Source organism: Rissa tridactyla, chromosome 2, assembly GCF_028500815.1.
Source record: "Rissa tridactyla isolate bRisTri1 chromosome 2, bRisTri1.patW.cur.20221130, whole genome shotgun sequence".
Taxonomy (NCBI): domain Eukaryota; kingdom Metazoa; phylum Chordata; class Aves; order Charadriiformes; family Laridae; genus Rissa; species Rissa tridactyla.
This window is the reverse complement of record NC_071467.1, coordinates 40,870,744-40,886,467: the sequence shown is the minus strand read 5'-3', so window position 1 is coordinate 40,886,467 and position 15,724 is coordinate 40,870,744. Positions and strand designations below refer to the sequence as shown.

Here is a 15,724-nt window from a genome sequence, read left to right as displayed (position 1 = left end):
ATATCAGGGGTCTGTACTGGGACCAGTACTGGTCAATATCTTCATCAAGTGGGATCAAGTGCACCCTCAGAAGGTTTGCAGATGATGCCAAGCTGAGTGATGCAGTTGACATGCCTGAGGGACAGAATGCCATCCAAAAGGACCTGGACAATCTTGAGAACTGGGCCCATGTGAACCTCATCAAGTTCAACAAAGCTAAGTCCAGGGTCCTGCACCTGGGTCAGGGCAATCCCCAGTATCAAGATGGGCTGGGAGATGAAGGGATTGAGAGCAGCCCTGAGCAGAAGGACTTGAGAGTACTGGTGGATGAAAAGCTGGACTTGAGCCAGCAATGTGTGCTTTCGCAGCCCAGAAAGCCAACCATATCCTGGGCTGCAGCAAAAGCAGCGTGGCCAGCAGGTCCAGGGAGGTGATCCTGCCCCTCTACTCTGCTCTGGTGAGACCCCACCTGGAGTACTGTGTCCAGCTCTGGAGTCCTCAGCACAGGAAAGACATAGACCTGTCGGAGCAAGTCCAGAGGAGGGCCACAAAAATGATCAGAGGGCTGGAGAACCTCTGCTGTGAGGACAGGCTGAGATGAGAGAGTTGGGGTTGTTCAGCCTGGAGAAGAGAAGGCTCCAGGAAGACCTTACTGCAGCCTTTCAGTACTTAAAGGGGTCTTATAAGAATGATGGGGACAAACTTGTTAACAGGACCGGTTGTGGTAGGAGAGGGGGTAATGGTTTTAAACTAAAAGAGGGAAGATTTAGACAAGATACAAGGAAGAAATTTTTTACAATGAGGGTGGTGAAACAGTGGACCAGGTTGCCCAGAGAGGTGGTAGATGCCCCATCCCTGGAAACATTTGAGGTCAGGTTGGATGGTGCTCTAGGGAACCTGATGTAGTTGAAGATGACCCTGCTTATTGCAGGGGTGTTTGGACCAGATGACCTTTAAAGGTCCCTTCCAACCCAAACCATTCTGTGACCCATTTTTCCTGGGCAAACGTGTTTTGCAGTTTAAATGTTTTTTGTTTTTTTTCTCATTACAGAGCTGGCTTTCAGACTTTGCTTTCTGAGTCTGAGGTAGAAGTACTCATGGCAAAAGAATCAAGACCATTAAGGGTTTAGAAATAATCGTCTTGGATTGTTCACGGGAGCCATTCATCAAATTGCTTGAATCCTGCTGACCTCTGTAGCCTACCTCAGTATGTAGGAGCAGTCATCTCCTAAACATACATGGCTGCTCAAAATACTAGTTGCCAGAATTTTTTTATTTGTTTATTTTAACAGAAATGTTTTAATGCATGTTTTCAGAGTAGAAACTGGGGTAAAATTGTCATCTTTAGTTCTTTAGGATGGGTACTTATATCAGTAATTTCCGAGGCAGTAAGGGAAGTTTCTCAGGGAGTTCTAAAAGTCTTCCAAGGTACTTCTTCATGAAAAAAAATAAAATTTCAGAAGTGTTCTGAATTAAATGACTCTGCTTTGTAAAAAAGCATGGCTACAGCAGTCTTAAGGGTTTTTTTTTTTCCTGAACTGCTTACACAGCATTTTCAAGTCTTTTTAGTTTATAGAAGATGGATTAATTCTTACATATCTTCTGGTTGACATCAGTAAATCTCACCACTGTACAGCTTGTGTCCTACAGGTGTAAAGAAACTCCATAGCAAGAGCTTTTTACACATTTTAATTATTCTTGAGACACTGTTAGCTGTACAGGTTACTGTATTGTTCTCAGTGCCACACAGTTAGTGGGTTATCTAGCCACATTCCACAGTTTCTGAACAGCTACTTTGGTAGGGATGTTGCTTTGTCTACTGTCAAGTTTGTCCTGTTACCTTGGGAAGCTTAGGCTGCTTACCACATGAGCATTTCTACAGCATCTGGTTCAAGATCTGGTATGTGTTTCTTAACTTCATGTTGTGTCTAGTCTATGTTGAGACTAATACCTGGCCCTGCAGCAACAAGGCTAGTAACTGCATGGCTCTTGCATGCTGAATGCCAAGTTCTTATCACTTATTCAGGAGGGGCAATGTGGAAGTACAAACAGATCTGTATGGCAAAGCACAAGTAGATAGCTGTAAAAGTCTTGCAGTCCTAGTAGTAGCCATTCAGTGTACAGACTACTTGCATTTCACGCAGAGGTAACACTGAAACAACAGCACATGGATGTGTCTCCTGTGTTGTACCAGAAAAAGTTAAACAGCCAGAGGAGGTGCTTTTTCACTAAAGGATTTTTTTTTCTCTTGAAAATACATGTTTCTCTGTGTCAAGAGTGACAAGACAAGCCAGTAGACTTTGTTTTCACAGAATCTTCATGGTTGGAAAGGACCTTTGAGATCATCGAGTCCAACCAGACAACCTACAATCTCTGCCACTAGAGCATGCCCTGAAGTGCCACATCTAGACGTTTCTTAAACACCTCTAGGGATGGTGACTCAACCACCTCCCTGGGCAGGCTGTTCCAGTGCCTGACCACTCTTTCAGTAAAGTAATTCTTCCTAATATCTAATCCAAACCTCCCCTGCTGCAACTTCAGACCATTTCCTCTGGTCCTGTCATTATTCACCTGGGAGAAGAGGCCAACACCCACCTCTCTCCAACCTCCTTTCAGGTAGTTGTAGAGGGCAATGAGGTCTCCCCTCAGCCTCCTCTTCTCCAAGCTAAACATGCCCAGCTCCCTCAGCCTCTCCTCATATGACCTGGTCTCCAGACCCCTCACCAGCCTGGTAGCTCTCCTCTGGACACGCTCCAGCACTTCAGTGTCCCTCTTGTACAGAGGGGCCCAGAACTGAACACAGCACTCGAGATGAGGCCTCACCAGTGCCGAGTACAGAGGCACCATCACTTCCCTGCTCCTGCTGGCCACACTATTCCTGATACAAGCCAGAATGGCCCTCTTGGCCACCTGGGCACACTGCTGGCTCATGTTAAGCTGGCCGTCCACCAGCACCCCCAGGTCCTTTTCTGCTGGGCAGCTTTCCAGCCACTCTGCCCCAAGCCAGGCGTTGCTTGGGGTTGTTGTGACTGAAATGCAGGACCTGGCACTTGGCCTCATTAGACCTCATACAATTGGCCTTGGCCCATCGATCCAGCCTGTCCAGGTCCCTCTGTAGAGCCTTCCTACCCTCAAGCAGATCAACACTCCCACCTAGTTTGGTGTCATCTGCAAACTTACTGAGGGTGCACTCAATCCCCTCATCCAGATCATTGATAAAGATATTAAACAAAACTGGCCCCAAAACTGGGCGCTGAGGGACACCACTGGTGACCAGCCACCAAGAGGAGTTCACCCCATTAATCACAACTCTGTGGGCATGGCCATCCAGCCAGTTTTTAACCCAGCGAAGAGTACACTTGTCTATGCCATGATTCGCCAGCTTCTCCATGAGAATGCTGTGGGGGACGGTGTCAAAGGCCTTACCAAAGTCCAGACAGACAACGTCCACAGCCTTCCCCGCACCCAGAAGGTGGGTCACATGGTCATAGAAAGAGATCAGGTTGGTTAAGCAGGACCTCCCTTTCCTAAACCCATGCTGGCTGGCCCCGATCCCTTGGCTGCCCTGCACTTGCCGTGAGAGCTCACTCAGGATGATCCTCTCCATGATCTTTCGTGGTACCGAGGTCAGGCTGACAGGCCTGTAGTTCCCCGGATCCTCCTTCCCACCCTTCTTGTAGATGCGTTTCACATTAGCCACCCTCCAGTCATCTGGCACCTGCACTGTTGAACCAGGATTGTTGATAAATGATGGAGAGAGGCTTGGTGAGCTCTCCCGCCAGCTCCCCAAGTACTCTTGGGTGAGTCCCATCTGGCCCCATAGACTTACGTGTGTCTAGGTGCAGAAGCAGATCATTGACTACTTCCTCCTGGATTATGGGTGGGTTGTTCTGCTCTCCACCCTTATCTTCCAGCTCAGGTGGCTGAGCACCCTGGGGACAGCTGGTCTGACTATTGAAGACTGAAGCAAAGTAGGCATTAAGTATCTCAGCCTTCTCCTCGTCACTGGTTGCAACTTTTCCTCCGTGCATCCAGTAAGGGATGGAGATTCTCCCTGGCTTTCTTTTTGTTGATGTATTTATAAAAGCTTTTTTTGTTGTCCGTAATGTTAGTGGCCAAGTTGAGCTCCAGCTGGGCTTTTGCTTTCCTAATTTTCTCTCTGTATAACCTAATGAGATCTCTGTACTCCTCCTGAGTTGCCTGTCCCTTCTTCCAAAGGCGGTAAACCCTCCTTTTATTCCTAAGTCCCATCAGAAGTTCCTTATTCATCCAGACTGGCCATTTTCCCCGCCCTTTAGACTTGCGACACTTGGGGACAGCCTGCCCTTGGGCCTTTAAGATTTCCTTCTTGAAGAGCGTCCAACCTTCCTGGACCCCTTTGCCCTTCAGGACTGTCTCCCAAGGGTTTTGATCAGTTTGACATTGTTTCTGACCCAACTTTATCTCACCTTGTGTCATAAATGGCTGTTGGAGATGTTTGCAAGCTAATGGTGGAGTCTTTACTGGCTCCTTTATATGAACAAATCAACTTCTGTCATTAATGTTATTTAAGCTGTTACCCTTGCTTGAACCTGATTTCCACCACTGTGTAATGCCTTAGTCAATCTGTAGCTGTAGCAGTACATTGACCTGTTCAGTGCTTGGGTCTTAAGACAGTTTAAAAATGTGAATTGCGTTCTTCAGGATTATGTCTCGTAACGTACATCTTGGCTAGAAACATTTAGCAGTGGAGAATATCCTGTTAGCTGTTTATCTCGCACAAGGCTGTTACGGGGTGTTTATATCCTGTTTGCACAACAGGTAATTGATACCTGGAAGTGGGAAGTAGATGTAGTCTCTTCCTTGGTAGTGTCTGTGGAAGCTTCTAAGTGGTCACAGACTTAAATTGTTGTGTTTGATATGGAATGGGATTGTGTGAGAGGAGTTTATGAATCATTGGGAGGATAGAAGGATCGTTGGGGGACAGGTTAAGCACAGGGGATGTAATCTGACTGCAGTGCAAGGCCAGTTATACTACACTCTTCAGCAGGGTCATATTTATTTAAATGGGGGTGTAGAGGGTGGTGGTGTTGATTTCCTTTTAGCCTCTGTCTAAAGCTGTCAAGGTAGCTAGCTATCAAAACATAATGGAATTTTTGTGCTTTTCTTCCTCAGTGATTTCTAAGCTGTATCACTAGTGCATTTCTTTCCTTACAATTCTGTTTTAAAAAAAATTTTAGTATGTTTTGGAGATGTTCAGTAATGTACACTCTAAGCACGGCTTTCAGCTTTCTCCCAGTAGACTGCATAGTTAAATTTGACCTGAAACATTGAACCTGTTTTTAATTCACGGTGAAAGGAATCTAGTGTTAACTTTTAGAATCTTCATTATCATATCTGTTCTACTTTCTTGAATTGTGGATGGGGATGTACGCTCTGAAGTACTGTTTGCAGAATTCAGTGTCGCCTATGTTGATTTTCTTTTTTTCTAAGAAAGCACAGTGGTGCCTATCAGTAGGCTTTTTACTTGTATGCTCCTAAGTCATGTTTGCACTTGTTTTAATCACATCAGTTACTTTCCCACTTTGCATTAAGACTACATGTAATACTTAAAAAATTTTTTTCTCATTTGCAAGAGGCATTAGGAATTTTATCACATTTCATTTTTCATCAGTAGCTCAACAACTGTATATGAGTTAATTGTAGTCTTACCCGACACGTGCAGTTCAGAGCGTGCTGAGTGCTTTCTGCTTGGGCAGTGCCTAATGCTTTTAGAGGCAGAATAGAATCACTTGCATAAACTCAGGGTGACTGTGCAGTCTCCTACAGCACACAGCACTTATCTTTGTGTCCCCGGAATATCATTCGTTTGAATCCATTTACATGCACTGATCTCAAGAAGTAGAGATACCTAGCTGTATTTGAGAAGCTGGAATAACTTCATGCATTCTTCTTGCACTCGGGACTGCCGCTTTTAGTAACGATTCATGTGATAAACTTTAAGTGAGAGAATTTTCTGGATGCTGGTCATACCAGTACTAGGCACCATCACTGTTCAGAAGCTGATCTCAGTTGAGTTGTACTGGTATGGGAGTTAGTTTTAGTAAGTTGTTTCCCATATGGAGGGGATTACATAGCCCTATGGCAAGCATTCATCCTAAGAGTATTGTCTTTGTTATTCCAAGTTGTCTGCACATAAATAGAATGCAATAATGGAATCATTATTTAGGATTAAATCTGAATAGACTAATGGTTTTGACTGAGCAATGGAGCACTTCTGCTACACATAGCTGGATGGCCATTCAGTGGGTTTGTTTCAGCTGTAACTTAATTTTCTCTTCAGGCAGCTTCTTTCATACTTTTGCTTAAATGGATGATGAATATTCAAAACCCCTGTAGCTTCAATAGTGGACTACTTGGTCACAGATAAGGGAAGGAAGATGGCCTTTGTAATATTCTGAAGTGATACACAAGATGTAATCTGACTGGAACTTGTGAAAGAGCAGGGTTTCTAGTAAAAAAAAATAAAAAAACAAACAAACCCACAAAGCCAAAACGCATTGAGTTTATCTTAACTTGTATCAAAACCAGTATTCCTTCAAGTTCCTTGAAGTCTTAGTTCTGTGACCTCTCAGCTGTATGAAGCTGGCACTTTAGCCAGTTTCCCCTATGAATAAATAGAGAGGTGAAGCTCATGTTTGCTCAGCTGTGCAAGAGAGAAGGGGCAGAACACCTGGTGCCAGTGAAGATTCACCGCTCTTACCTCGTGGCAAACCCTTGGACTGTGCCCCAGCTGTGCAGTAAGGAGCACGGGCTCTGCCACAGTTCTTGACTTCTGGGCATCCCAAGGCATAATCAGATAAAAAGTTAGTTAAACAAGGATTTCAGGCTTCATAGAAGAGCATGAAAAGTATGATATGGCTGCCTGCTGAGCTGTAGATCCTGCTGGAGAGAGGGATCCTTACTTCTGGGGTTTTATCTTTTTTTTTTCCCCTCAGGTGCTCTGTCCTTTGTAACTGTTCAGCAGCAACTACAGCACTTCTCAAGACACTTGGAGCTCTACCAACGTGCATCTTCCCACTAAGTTTGTCAGAAAGATTGCACTTCAGTTGGTGTACATGTCAACAAATTGCTGTCAAGTTCTGTTTTGTGCCTGTGCACTTTTACTTCACATATAAGGCTACAGATGTGTTGGGGTGCTTTTGGGGGTACAGATTCATTATATCACATCTTCCTACTGCTTGATAATTGACCCCTCTGTAGCCTGTTCAGTGTCCTAGGCTTCTTTTCTGAAGGATCATTTAGTTGTGGAAAGTGTTGTCTTACTGTGCATAAAACAGCTGCTCAGAACTTCGGGATCTCGCTCTATTAAGTGGCCATCTAGCACTGCTTATACACTAGGATGGTGAGTGCTCTAGGGGTAAATCCATTTCTGGTCCATGTTGTTACTGTTTGCAAAGACATTCTTTAGTACTAGAGAAATCTAACTATATTGTATCTTACTGCTTAAAGATAAGATAGGAAATTGGGAAGGAGGAGGAAATTCTAGGTGTTGGCTCAGCAGAGAGGTGAGCATCGTGCTTTAGAATTTGTAAGATTTTTAACCTTTAAGCATTCCTCATATAACTGTATGAAAGCATCCAGAAATAATGACTGCCTAATTTGTATTTTAAAGTACTAAATTTAGGTTTAATATTGCCACCAGAGGGCAGCATGTTACACGAGCTGGCTGCGCAGAACCTGATACATTGTGATTTTAAGCAAAGGTGAACTTGTAAAATCTGAGTTTTGAAAAGTATCAGTGATTCATTTACAAGTTTTTCCTGTTACGTTCAGCTTGTAGCTAAGTCCTGAGGTACTTGTCATAGTATTAGCTTTCTGAGAAGAAGTGAGGTTATTGACATCTGCCAAGTGAAAATTAAATGTAGCTGTTCTATAGCTTGCCGTTCTTGTGCCCTTAGTTTATTATTACTCCTATATGCGATTTCCATAAGAGAGGTATCAGGAACTTATTGCCTTACTTTCTGCGTTGTTTTTACCAGTTATAGAATTCATTCTTCCTTTTTTTTGTCCCAAAGGTAGTAAATCTACATTACTTGTTTACTTTGTGTGATAAAATGGACGTTGAAGTTGATTTAATTCTATGTGCAGGTTTTTTTTAGGATTAATTTATCCTAAATGCAGCATCTGTACTGTTTGGTAGTTGGGTTTTTGGGTTATTTGGGTTTTGGGTTTTTTTGAGGTGAGCGCTGTGAGACTTGACTTCTTGATTCCCACGTAGCAATATGATCTAGGAAACTCCTTACACAAATCATCTAAAGTGATATTATGCTGGTATATTGTGACTCAGACCTCCTTTGTTAGCTTTGTGGTAGGTGCAAGTGTGACACAATAGGCAGATCGCATCTTACAAGACTCCCTTTTCCACTTGTACAGTAATGTAGTTTTCCTCAGCAGGGTATTACTATTATTTGAGAACCTAGTTATAATGGGAACACAATTGAAAAACATTTTACATTAAAACAAATCACTGAAAAACTTGTATACAACCTTTTTTTTTTAATGCTGTGGTACTGATGCATTCAGTAGTCTCATGCATAAAGCAACAGTAATTTCTGATTTAGAGAGATTAAAACCAAAAGTTAAACATTAAATGTAGATATTTAATTTTCCTGAAATCTAGTCTACAACTTCTATATTTGGAAGTCCAACATACTGTTTTTGTAAAAGTCTTTCTCTTTCTCCCTTTTAGGAGTAATGGAGGCCCTGTGTACTAGGGCCTTGCCATATTTCAGGTGACTGAAATAAATCCAGATCAAATCTGTTACTGCTGCTTCTGGGCTGGCAAAAATAAACCTGGACCTGAGCTGATTTGGGGTGGAGGTGCCTCCAGTATCTTTGTGTGGTGCTTTAGTAACGGCAGCATTACGGGAATGTACAGTGCAACCGCAGTAGGCTTGGTCGGCAGCCAGCAGAGTCCATGTGGGCTTACTGGTCGAGGTCTTGTGTGGAAGTGGCTAAACTGCACCTGGATCCAAGTTGGCGTGTGAAGTGCTACAGCTGTTTTCTTGCAGGCCCCTGCACATGGTCTAATAAATCCAAAATTCAAACTGGATTTGAGGGGAAACTGTTCTTGTCTGTCTACATCCATGGCTCAGTTAATCTGCAAATAGGATAAACTGCCCATAAATAATTGAGAGTTTATAGTATACTGCATGTTCCAGATAAGAGTTAGAATATGTAGTATAAAAGGAGATTTTTAGAAGTCATCAATTATACTGAATTCACCTTCTTGTCCTTGCTAATTGGGGCACTAGCATGCCATGCCAAAATCTGATATGATGTTCTTAAAGTGAGTAGGCTGCTGTTTTCAGTGAAGTTCTCAGGTGGTTATTTTGAGTCTACTTACGCTTCAAAGCATAAGCTAACTTGAAATACATGGATGCAAGAAACAAATGGAAGTCTCAAGGGATGCAAGTCTCTTTTCATGGGTGATTAGTAGTAATTTTTCAGAATCCATACCAAGTGAAGAAAACATGAGGTGGATCTATTATGTGCTATATTCGTGTCAAACCATTGTTTTCAAATAGGAATTACATACATACATATATATATAGGACCCAGTGCAGCCTGGCATTTTGCCATACAAAATAACAGCACATGCTGTTTTAACGCTAATACGTGGTGCACCAGAATCACTGACGTGAATGTGGTAGCGAGAGTGTCTTTTTCAATACAACTGAAATGATAGAACTGAGATGAATGGAGTTTTTGGATTTTTCAGCTCAACGGTTTCTTAGGCAATGTGTTTAATATTAAAATAGACTGTACTGAACTCAGTATGCGCCTTTGCTTTCTACAGTACATGTGTAATAACTGTGTTGAAGGGGGGGGCTGAGTGTTGTCAAATGACACTCTATTTTCCAGAGCATTCTACTTTTCTTTTTTTTTTTGTGAGGATAGATGCGTTCCTGTGGTGATCTGTTCTTGAGTGTAACATCCAGAAGATATTTTATACTCAGTTGTGTTAGTTTGGAGTTTGTAGTCTGTTAAAATGCTAGTTTTGTTGGTCTAAAGTAATTCTTAGATATCTAATGCAATTCTCATGAAACTAATCCTAAGAGCCTAGGCGTACTTGGCCAACATCTTCTAGAATTGTTAGAAGTGCCAATTGTTAAGTGCTTGTTTACATGGAGTTATCATAACACATTTTTAAGACTTCAAGTTCTGTTTAATGTCCCACTGAAATAGAAGCAAGCAAGTATCCTTACAGATTCCAGCTGTGTGAATTTCCAAAGTTTTTGACTTACAGCTTTCAGTAGGCCCATGTATGAGGCCATTACAATAATTAGTGTGTTATCAGAAACCGAGGTAAGTTTAAATTATATTTTTTTTAACATTGAAAACTCGAATTTCTGAGGAATTTGAATCAATTTGTAGTTGGCCAAAGCCAATTTTTCTCCTCAACTCTAACGTGTGTTTGAAAAACGAACTCACTTCCTAAGTGCCTTGTGAATCTGCAATGATTAATTCTTCTCATTATTTTGCTGCAAATTCTCATGACCCTCTGTGATGATTCGATCACCCACTTAGAGTTTATGCATATTCATATCTTTCCGCTCCTGCCGCAGTCGTTCAAGTCTCCTTCACTGGCTGCGGTGTGTGCTTGGTGCAGTAATTGAGCTGCAGTAGATTGATTACTCTGGGGAGCTGTAAGGCCTTTAAAGGTGAAAACATATCAGTCCTGTTAATTAGGAAACAAAGCTCTGGTGGCAAGTTCAGCAGTCAAATGCTTCCAGTGTAGAAATGAGGAAAGGTATGATTTGTTCCTCTCCATGAACCCTGTTTACTTTTTTTATATTTGAATTAGATCTGTATTTTCTGTAATAGGCTTGTGCAGAAGATAGCATATCTTGTGTGATTGCCTGGTGTTAGTATTTTGAAACAAAAAGAACTGTATGTTTGATACTGACTGTAATCATTAGCTGTTGTTAATCACCTCTTAAGTTACACATTATTTTAGGCATTGCTTAACCTATAAAGTTAAATGAGAGATGAAAAATGTGATCATTGATTGTGAACTTTAAGCAAAAACATTTATATCGTTCACTTTTTCAGACCTGCATGTCAAAGTCTTTTCTTTGAATTAAAACAATAGATTTTCAGAAATCATAATAAAACCTGGGGCCTCTCCTTTCTGCTATTAAGATGTCTGTTGTCTATCGTGTGCAAGATTAATTAAAGAGAATACGTTCTTAAAATTAGGTGAATATTAAATGATAGCATAAGGTTTCATCCAGCAGACAGCATCCTTACATCATCATTGTAAGTACCCTGTGGTTTTATGTTGCTAAGCACTCTAATCTAGAGTGGCCTATTACAAAGATATTAAGGGTAGGGGAAACCATCTGCCACACAATCTATCCATAAGGGTCAGAAATAAATAATTTAAAAGTAATTTATATATCTTAAAAACCACTTTTTCCCTGTAATTACTGGACAACAGATTGTAGAATACAGACGTTATGAAAATGCCACTGTTTTTGTAAACAGCATGTGATCCATTGCTACTTCAGGGAAGGTTATAGGATGCTGTTGTCATACCTGTTCCTGCTGAGGTCAGGAAGAAAAGTCTCACTGAAACAATTGCACATGAGATTGGACTCCAATTAGTGCATCTTACACAAAAGGATATCGCATTCATTGTGGTTTTTTTCCTTCTGTTTTAGGCATTTATTAACACTGCAAAATCGATCTACGAGAAAATCCAGGAAGGAGTTTTTGACATTAATAATGAGGTAACTTTTAGTATTCCGAACACTTTCTGTTTGGTTGGTTTTTTAAATGTACAAAATTCACCTTCCCTAGAAGGCTGGACAGTAAAATATTTCTGTTCCATTTGGATATAGAATTGTCTGCCATTGTGATAAAAATGGATTAAAATAAGTGACCCTATCCATCCATGAAGCATCACAAAATAATATAAATCCCCAAAAGAGAAGAAAATCCACTTTCATCCACTTCTCCATATGGTGTCATCTGTTTTCAAAGATAATTTTCCACTATGTAAATGGGGGACCATGTTGATATGCCAGATGCACTCCATGAGCTGTCCAGTGTAGGGGAGGGATTGCTTTGAGAGTTACATAAAAGACTTTTGAAATGTTCCTGGTTTAGGTGGCTGGATTCTGTAGGGAATAAAAGATTAGCCATTTTGCCTGTGCACATTACTGAAATTACAGATTATCAGGGCCTGTCTCTTTGCTTGTTTGGGGTGGGGGTGGGGAGGTGGAGCAGGGAGCACTTTTGTAATGCAACAGCCTAGAAAGACCTACAATGTCTGTCTGCAATTTTGAAATGATTGTGCTGTTGAAAATCTTGAGCAGTTAGGAGAGAGGGTCATGGCCATGAAAAAGCAGATTCAAATTCAATGGTAGCAAATAGAAATATTATGATCATATAGAAATGTTAGGATCTCATAAACTCTCGGTTAACAGTTGTGTGGTGTGACTTTTTATGTAAAAAAAGTTTAAATTTGATAGTGTGAATTGATCGGTCCTTTCTGGTGCCCAAGTTTTTTATCCTGCAAGTCCCTAAACATCACTGCTGAGGTGCTTAGTGAAACCACATGTGAAAATCTGCACTGCCACTCTCTGCTCTGTATCTGTTCTGTGAATAGGTGCATCCTCTGTCTGTGACTGTCAGCCTGAGGCTTCTCTTAAAGCGTGATGGTCCTCACAGAATTGTTCAAAGAGCCATGAGGGAATTGGCAGGACTCAATTAAATAACTTCACTATTTCAACTTGAGAAAATTTAGACTATTAAAAATGTTATGACTTTAGAGAGGAAATAATGAGAAACTTCAATAGTATGCAAAGTATTTGCATTAGGAAGCCTATAGCTAAATAAGACTTGAATAGAAATCCTTCAAAGACACTAATTCTGACTGGAAAGTCTGTGTGTACAGTGTTTTGGTGAAACACTTTTAAAATTCAGTTTAGTGATGGAAAAACTTAATTTTCTTTAATGTTTTTGCTAGAGAAGATGCACGCAGTAGTGCAATATAAATTGGACAGTAATCAGCGTGTCTGAAAAAAGCATGCTCATTGTATCTGTCGAGTTTCATATAGTAGCTGACTGCTTTACTGTGCCTTATGGAGCTTTGATTGCAATATGCTGTCAAGAGCCAACAGTCCGTGCTATTTATTTGGCTTTATGCCAAGTCTGGCTCCTTGATTCCTCAAGAAGTTGCTATCAGCCCAGAGGGGGCAAAACCAATGAGCCATAGGGCATGCTTTTTATTAAAGAGGAGTCAAAGAGCGAAAAGAAACCACATCAGCTGCTGTCAATACTGAGCTAGTGCCAGAAACCCCAAGGCTACTACTGTTGCAGAACAACTGCCAAGCACTATAAATCTGAGATTTACTGTGACGCAAAGTTTCCTTAAGAGCTTAATTTCTGAAGCTACTGTATTACTTTTCTCAAAGTGCTGTATTTTTAGGTAAAATCCACTTGAGGGAGTGAGGGTTAAGATATAAGTGTGATTTTGATGAATGAAAGAGCTACGCTGTGTGTGGGTTCTTGGCAAGTAGCCATGTCTTTCGGGATCATAGAAATTATTGATGACACAGAACACTCGTATGCCCTTAGCCTCTACAGCTGATTCAACACAGAAAGAAATGCTGTCTAGAGAGGAAAAGTTTTATATTAAACTATTAAACTAATGGATGTTTTGGTGAGAGGGGAGAGGTTATACGTTCCTAGCAAATGCTATGTATTTTTAAAGCCAAGTAGTACTCATACAATTCTTGCTCTGTGTTTTTGTGTTAGGAGTTCAAGGTACGGAGTTTAACATGGAGATAAATTTAAATTCCTTTAAATTATATTTAATTGCTAAGGGTGTGTTACTAAAAATATATGTGTATATATATAAACTTTGCTTTATTTATTGCCTACATTAGAACTTGCTGTATGATATTTTTAAAACAAAGCTTTTCAAGTGTATTGGTGGTGTAAAGTAATCGTGCTGTGTTTTCAACTTCATTTCAGGCAAACGGCATAAAAATTGGCCCTCAACATGCTGCTACTAATGCAACGCTTGCAGGCAATCAGGGAGGACAACAAGCTGGAGGAGGCTGCTGTTGAGCCTGTTTTTACTTTCTAGCTGCCTGGCTGGGGCTTACTAACTTGTTTGTTCACCCCTCCCTCCCTCCCCCTGCCCCGCTCGCCTCCACTTCGATTCAACCGAGACATGAAACTTGTAAGTCGGTTTCCTGTTGCAGAAGAAGACTTTATCCTTCAAATTCTTGTATAACTTTGAATAAATGGTTAATGTTCACTTAAAGACAGATTTTGGAGATTGTATTCATATCTATTTACATTTGATTTCTAGGTCAATTGATGTGATTATTTTTGTTAAATGTTGTCTTGTGCCCTTGACTACGAACTGAATTGTATTAAACACTACAAAGTCATCTGAGTATTTTAATCAGTTTGTGTAGTTAGGTTTCCCAGCTCCTGCGGTTACCTAATGTTTAATATTGTAGAGCTGTCCTCAAGTTTTTTGTCAATTTTCAAGGCTAAAAAGAGAAGCGGAAGGACTCTTTTAATTCTGTATTTATCACTTTCTGTATATATAGTTTAATAACCTGCTTGGGTGTACTTGCCAAGCTAGAATTCTTTAATGCATTTGCATAAATTCTATACTACTTAGAGCTTGAGAACTACAGAAGCATTAATAGAAATTGCTTGGACGCTAAATTTTAAGCCTTTTTGACATTGTTAGCATGTTCATCCTCCCCTGTCATTATACTGAAGTCCAAGAGAAACGCTTAATGTATATTACTAGAGGCTACATATGTGCTATCTATTTTAATGCCAAATGTTTGCTGTTTGTCCACAATTTCCACAGCACCTCTTCAGAAATGGATTAGCTGTTTGCCTTAATGAATACTATAGGTAAAAACAGAGTATGAATGAAAAGTAGAGGAGGAGTTGATAAATTTAAAATGGCACATTATAAAAACGTTAATCTTTTCTTAATGTTTTTTTTCTTGTTTACCACTTGATTTCTAGGTATATTTTTCATGCAAGGACAGTTTTTCAACCTAAATGTACAGTGGTTGTGTAAAGTTTTCTTTTAGTGACAACTTGTAATCCTAAATATATGGTAAGCATCTTGTCTATTGTGAAGAGGGTGTGAAAATAAAATCTGCCAGTTTGGAAATCTTGATGAAAATCAAAACTAGAAATGCTTTGGTACTTATTACGGTGGTGGTCGCGAGGGGAGGGAGGATGTTTTGCCTCAAGTTGAAAGGGTTGCAACAGTGCAAACCAAAATCCTGTGTTTATTTGTTAAAGTACAGAATATTCATGTCACTTTTCCTACGAGTGAGGAAACAACTGAGTTTCCACCTCATCCTATTTATATAAATTGCAGATAAAAGGGTGACTCTGCTAGGCCATGCTTCATGTATCTTAAAAAAAAAAAAAAAAAAGAAAAAAGGGGGAGGAGGGGGCGGGGAGAGGGGAATGACTGCAAAACTTTCATCTTGCTGGACCAATACTGACTGCAACACAGCACTGGGGGACATGGATCCTCATGTCATCCATTCTTATTGTCAGAACTTTAACATCGGAAGTGAATAAACTTCAGCCTGACAGGTGTAACATAGCAGTGGTTCTGAGATTAAATAAAGTTTAAAAAATGTGTGGAACTTCCTGTTTGTGTCTGGGAGAAGGGACAACTGATAAGGATTTATGTTAG

General features: G+C 40.7%; 1 protein-coding gene across 1 annotated transcript in view; it reads left to right on the top strand.

Annotated features, from left to right (window-relative positions):
- Positions 1–15,209, top strand: part of RAB2A (RAB2A, member RAS oncogene family) — a 48,790-nt gene extending 33,581 nt beyond the window's left edge. Inside the window, exons 8-9 of the mRNA XM_054190226.1 lie at positions 11,688–11,756; positions 14,008–15,209. Of these exons, the coding sequence (XP_054046201.1) occupies positions 11,688–11,756; positions 14,008–14,103 (165 nt within the window). The 3' untranslated portion in view covers positions 14,104–15,209. The remainder of the gene's footprint in view (positions 1–11,687; positions 11,757–14,007) is intronic.
- Positions 15,210–15,724: the final 515 nt, after the last annotated feature.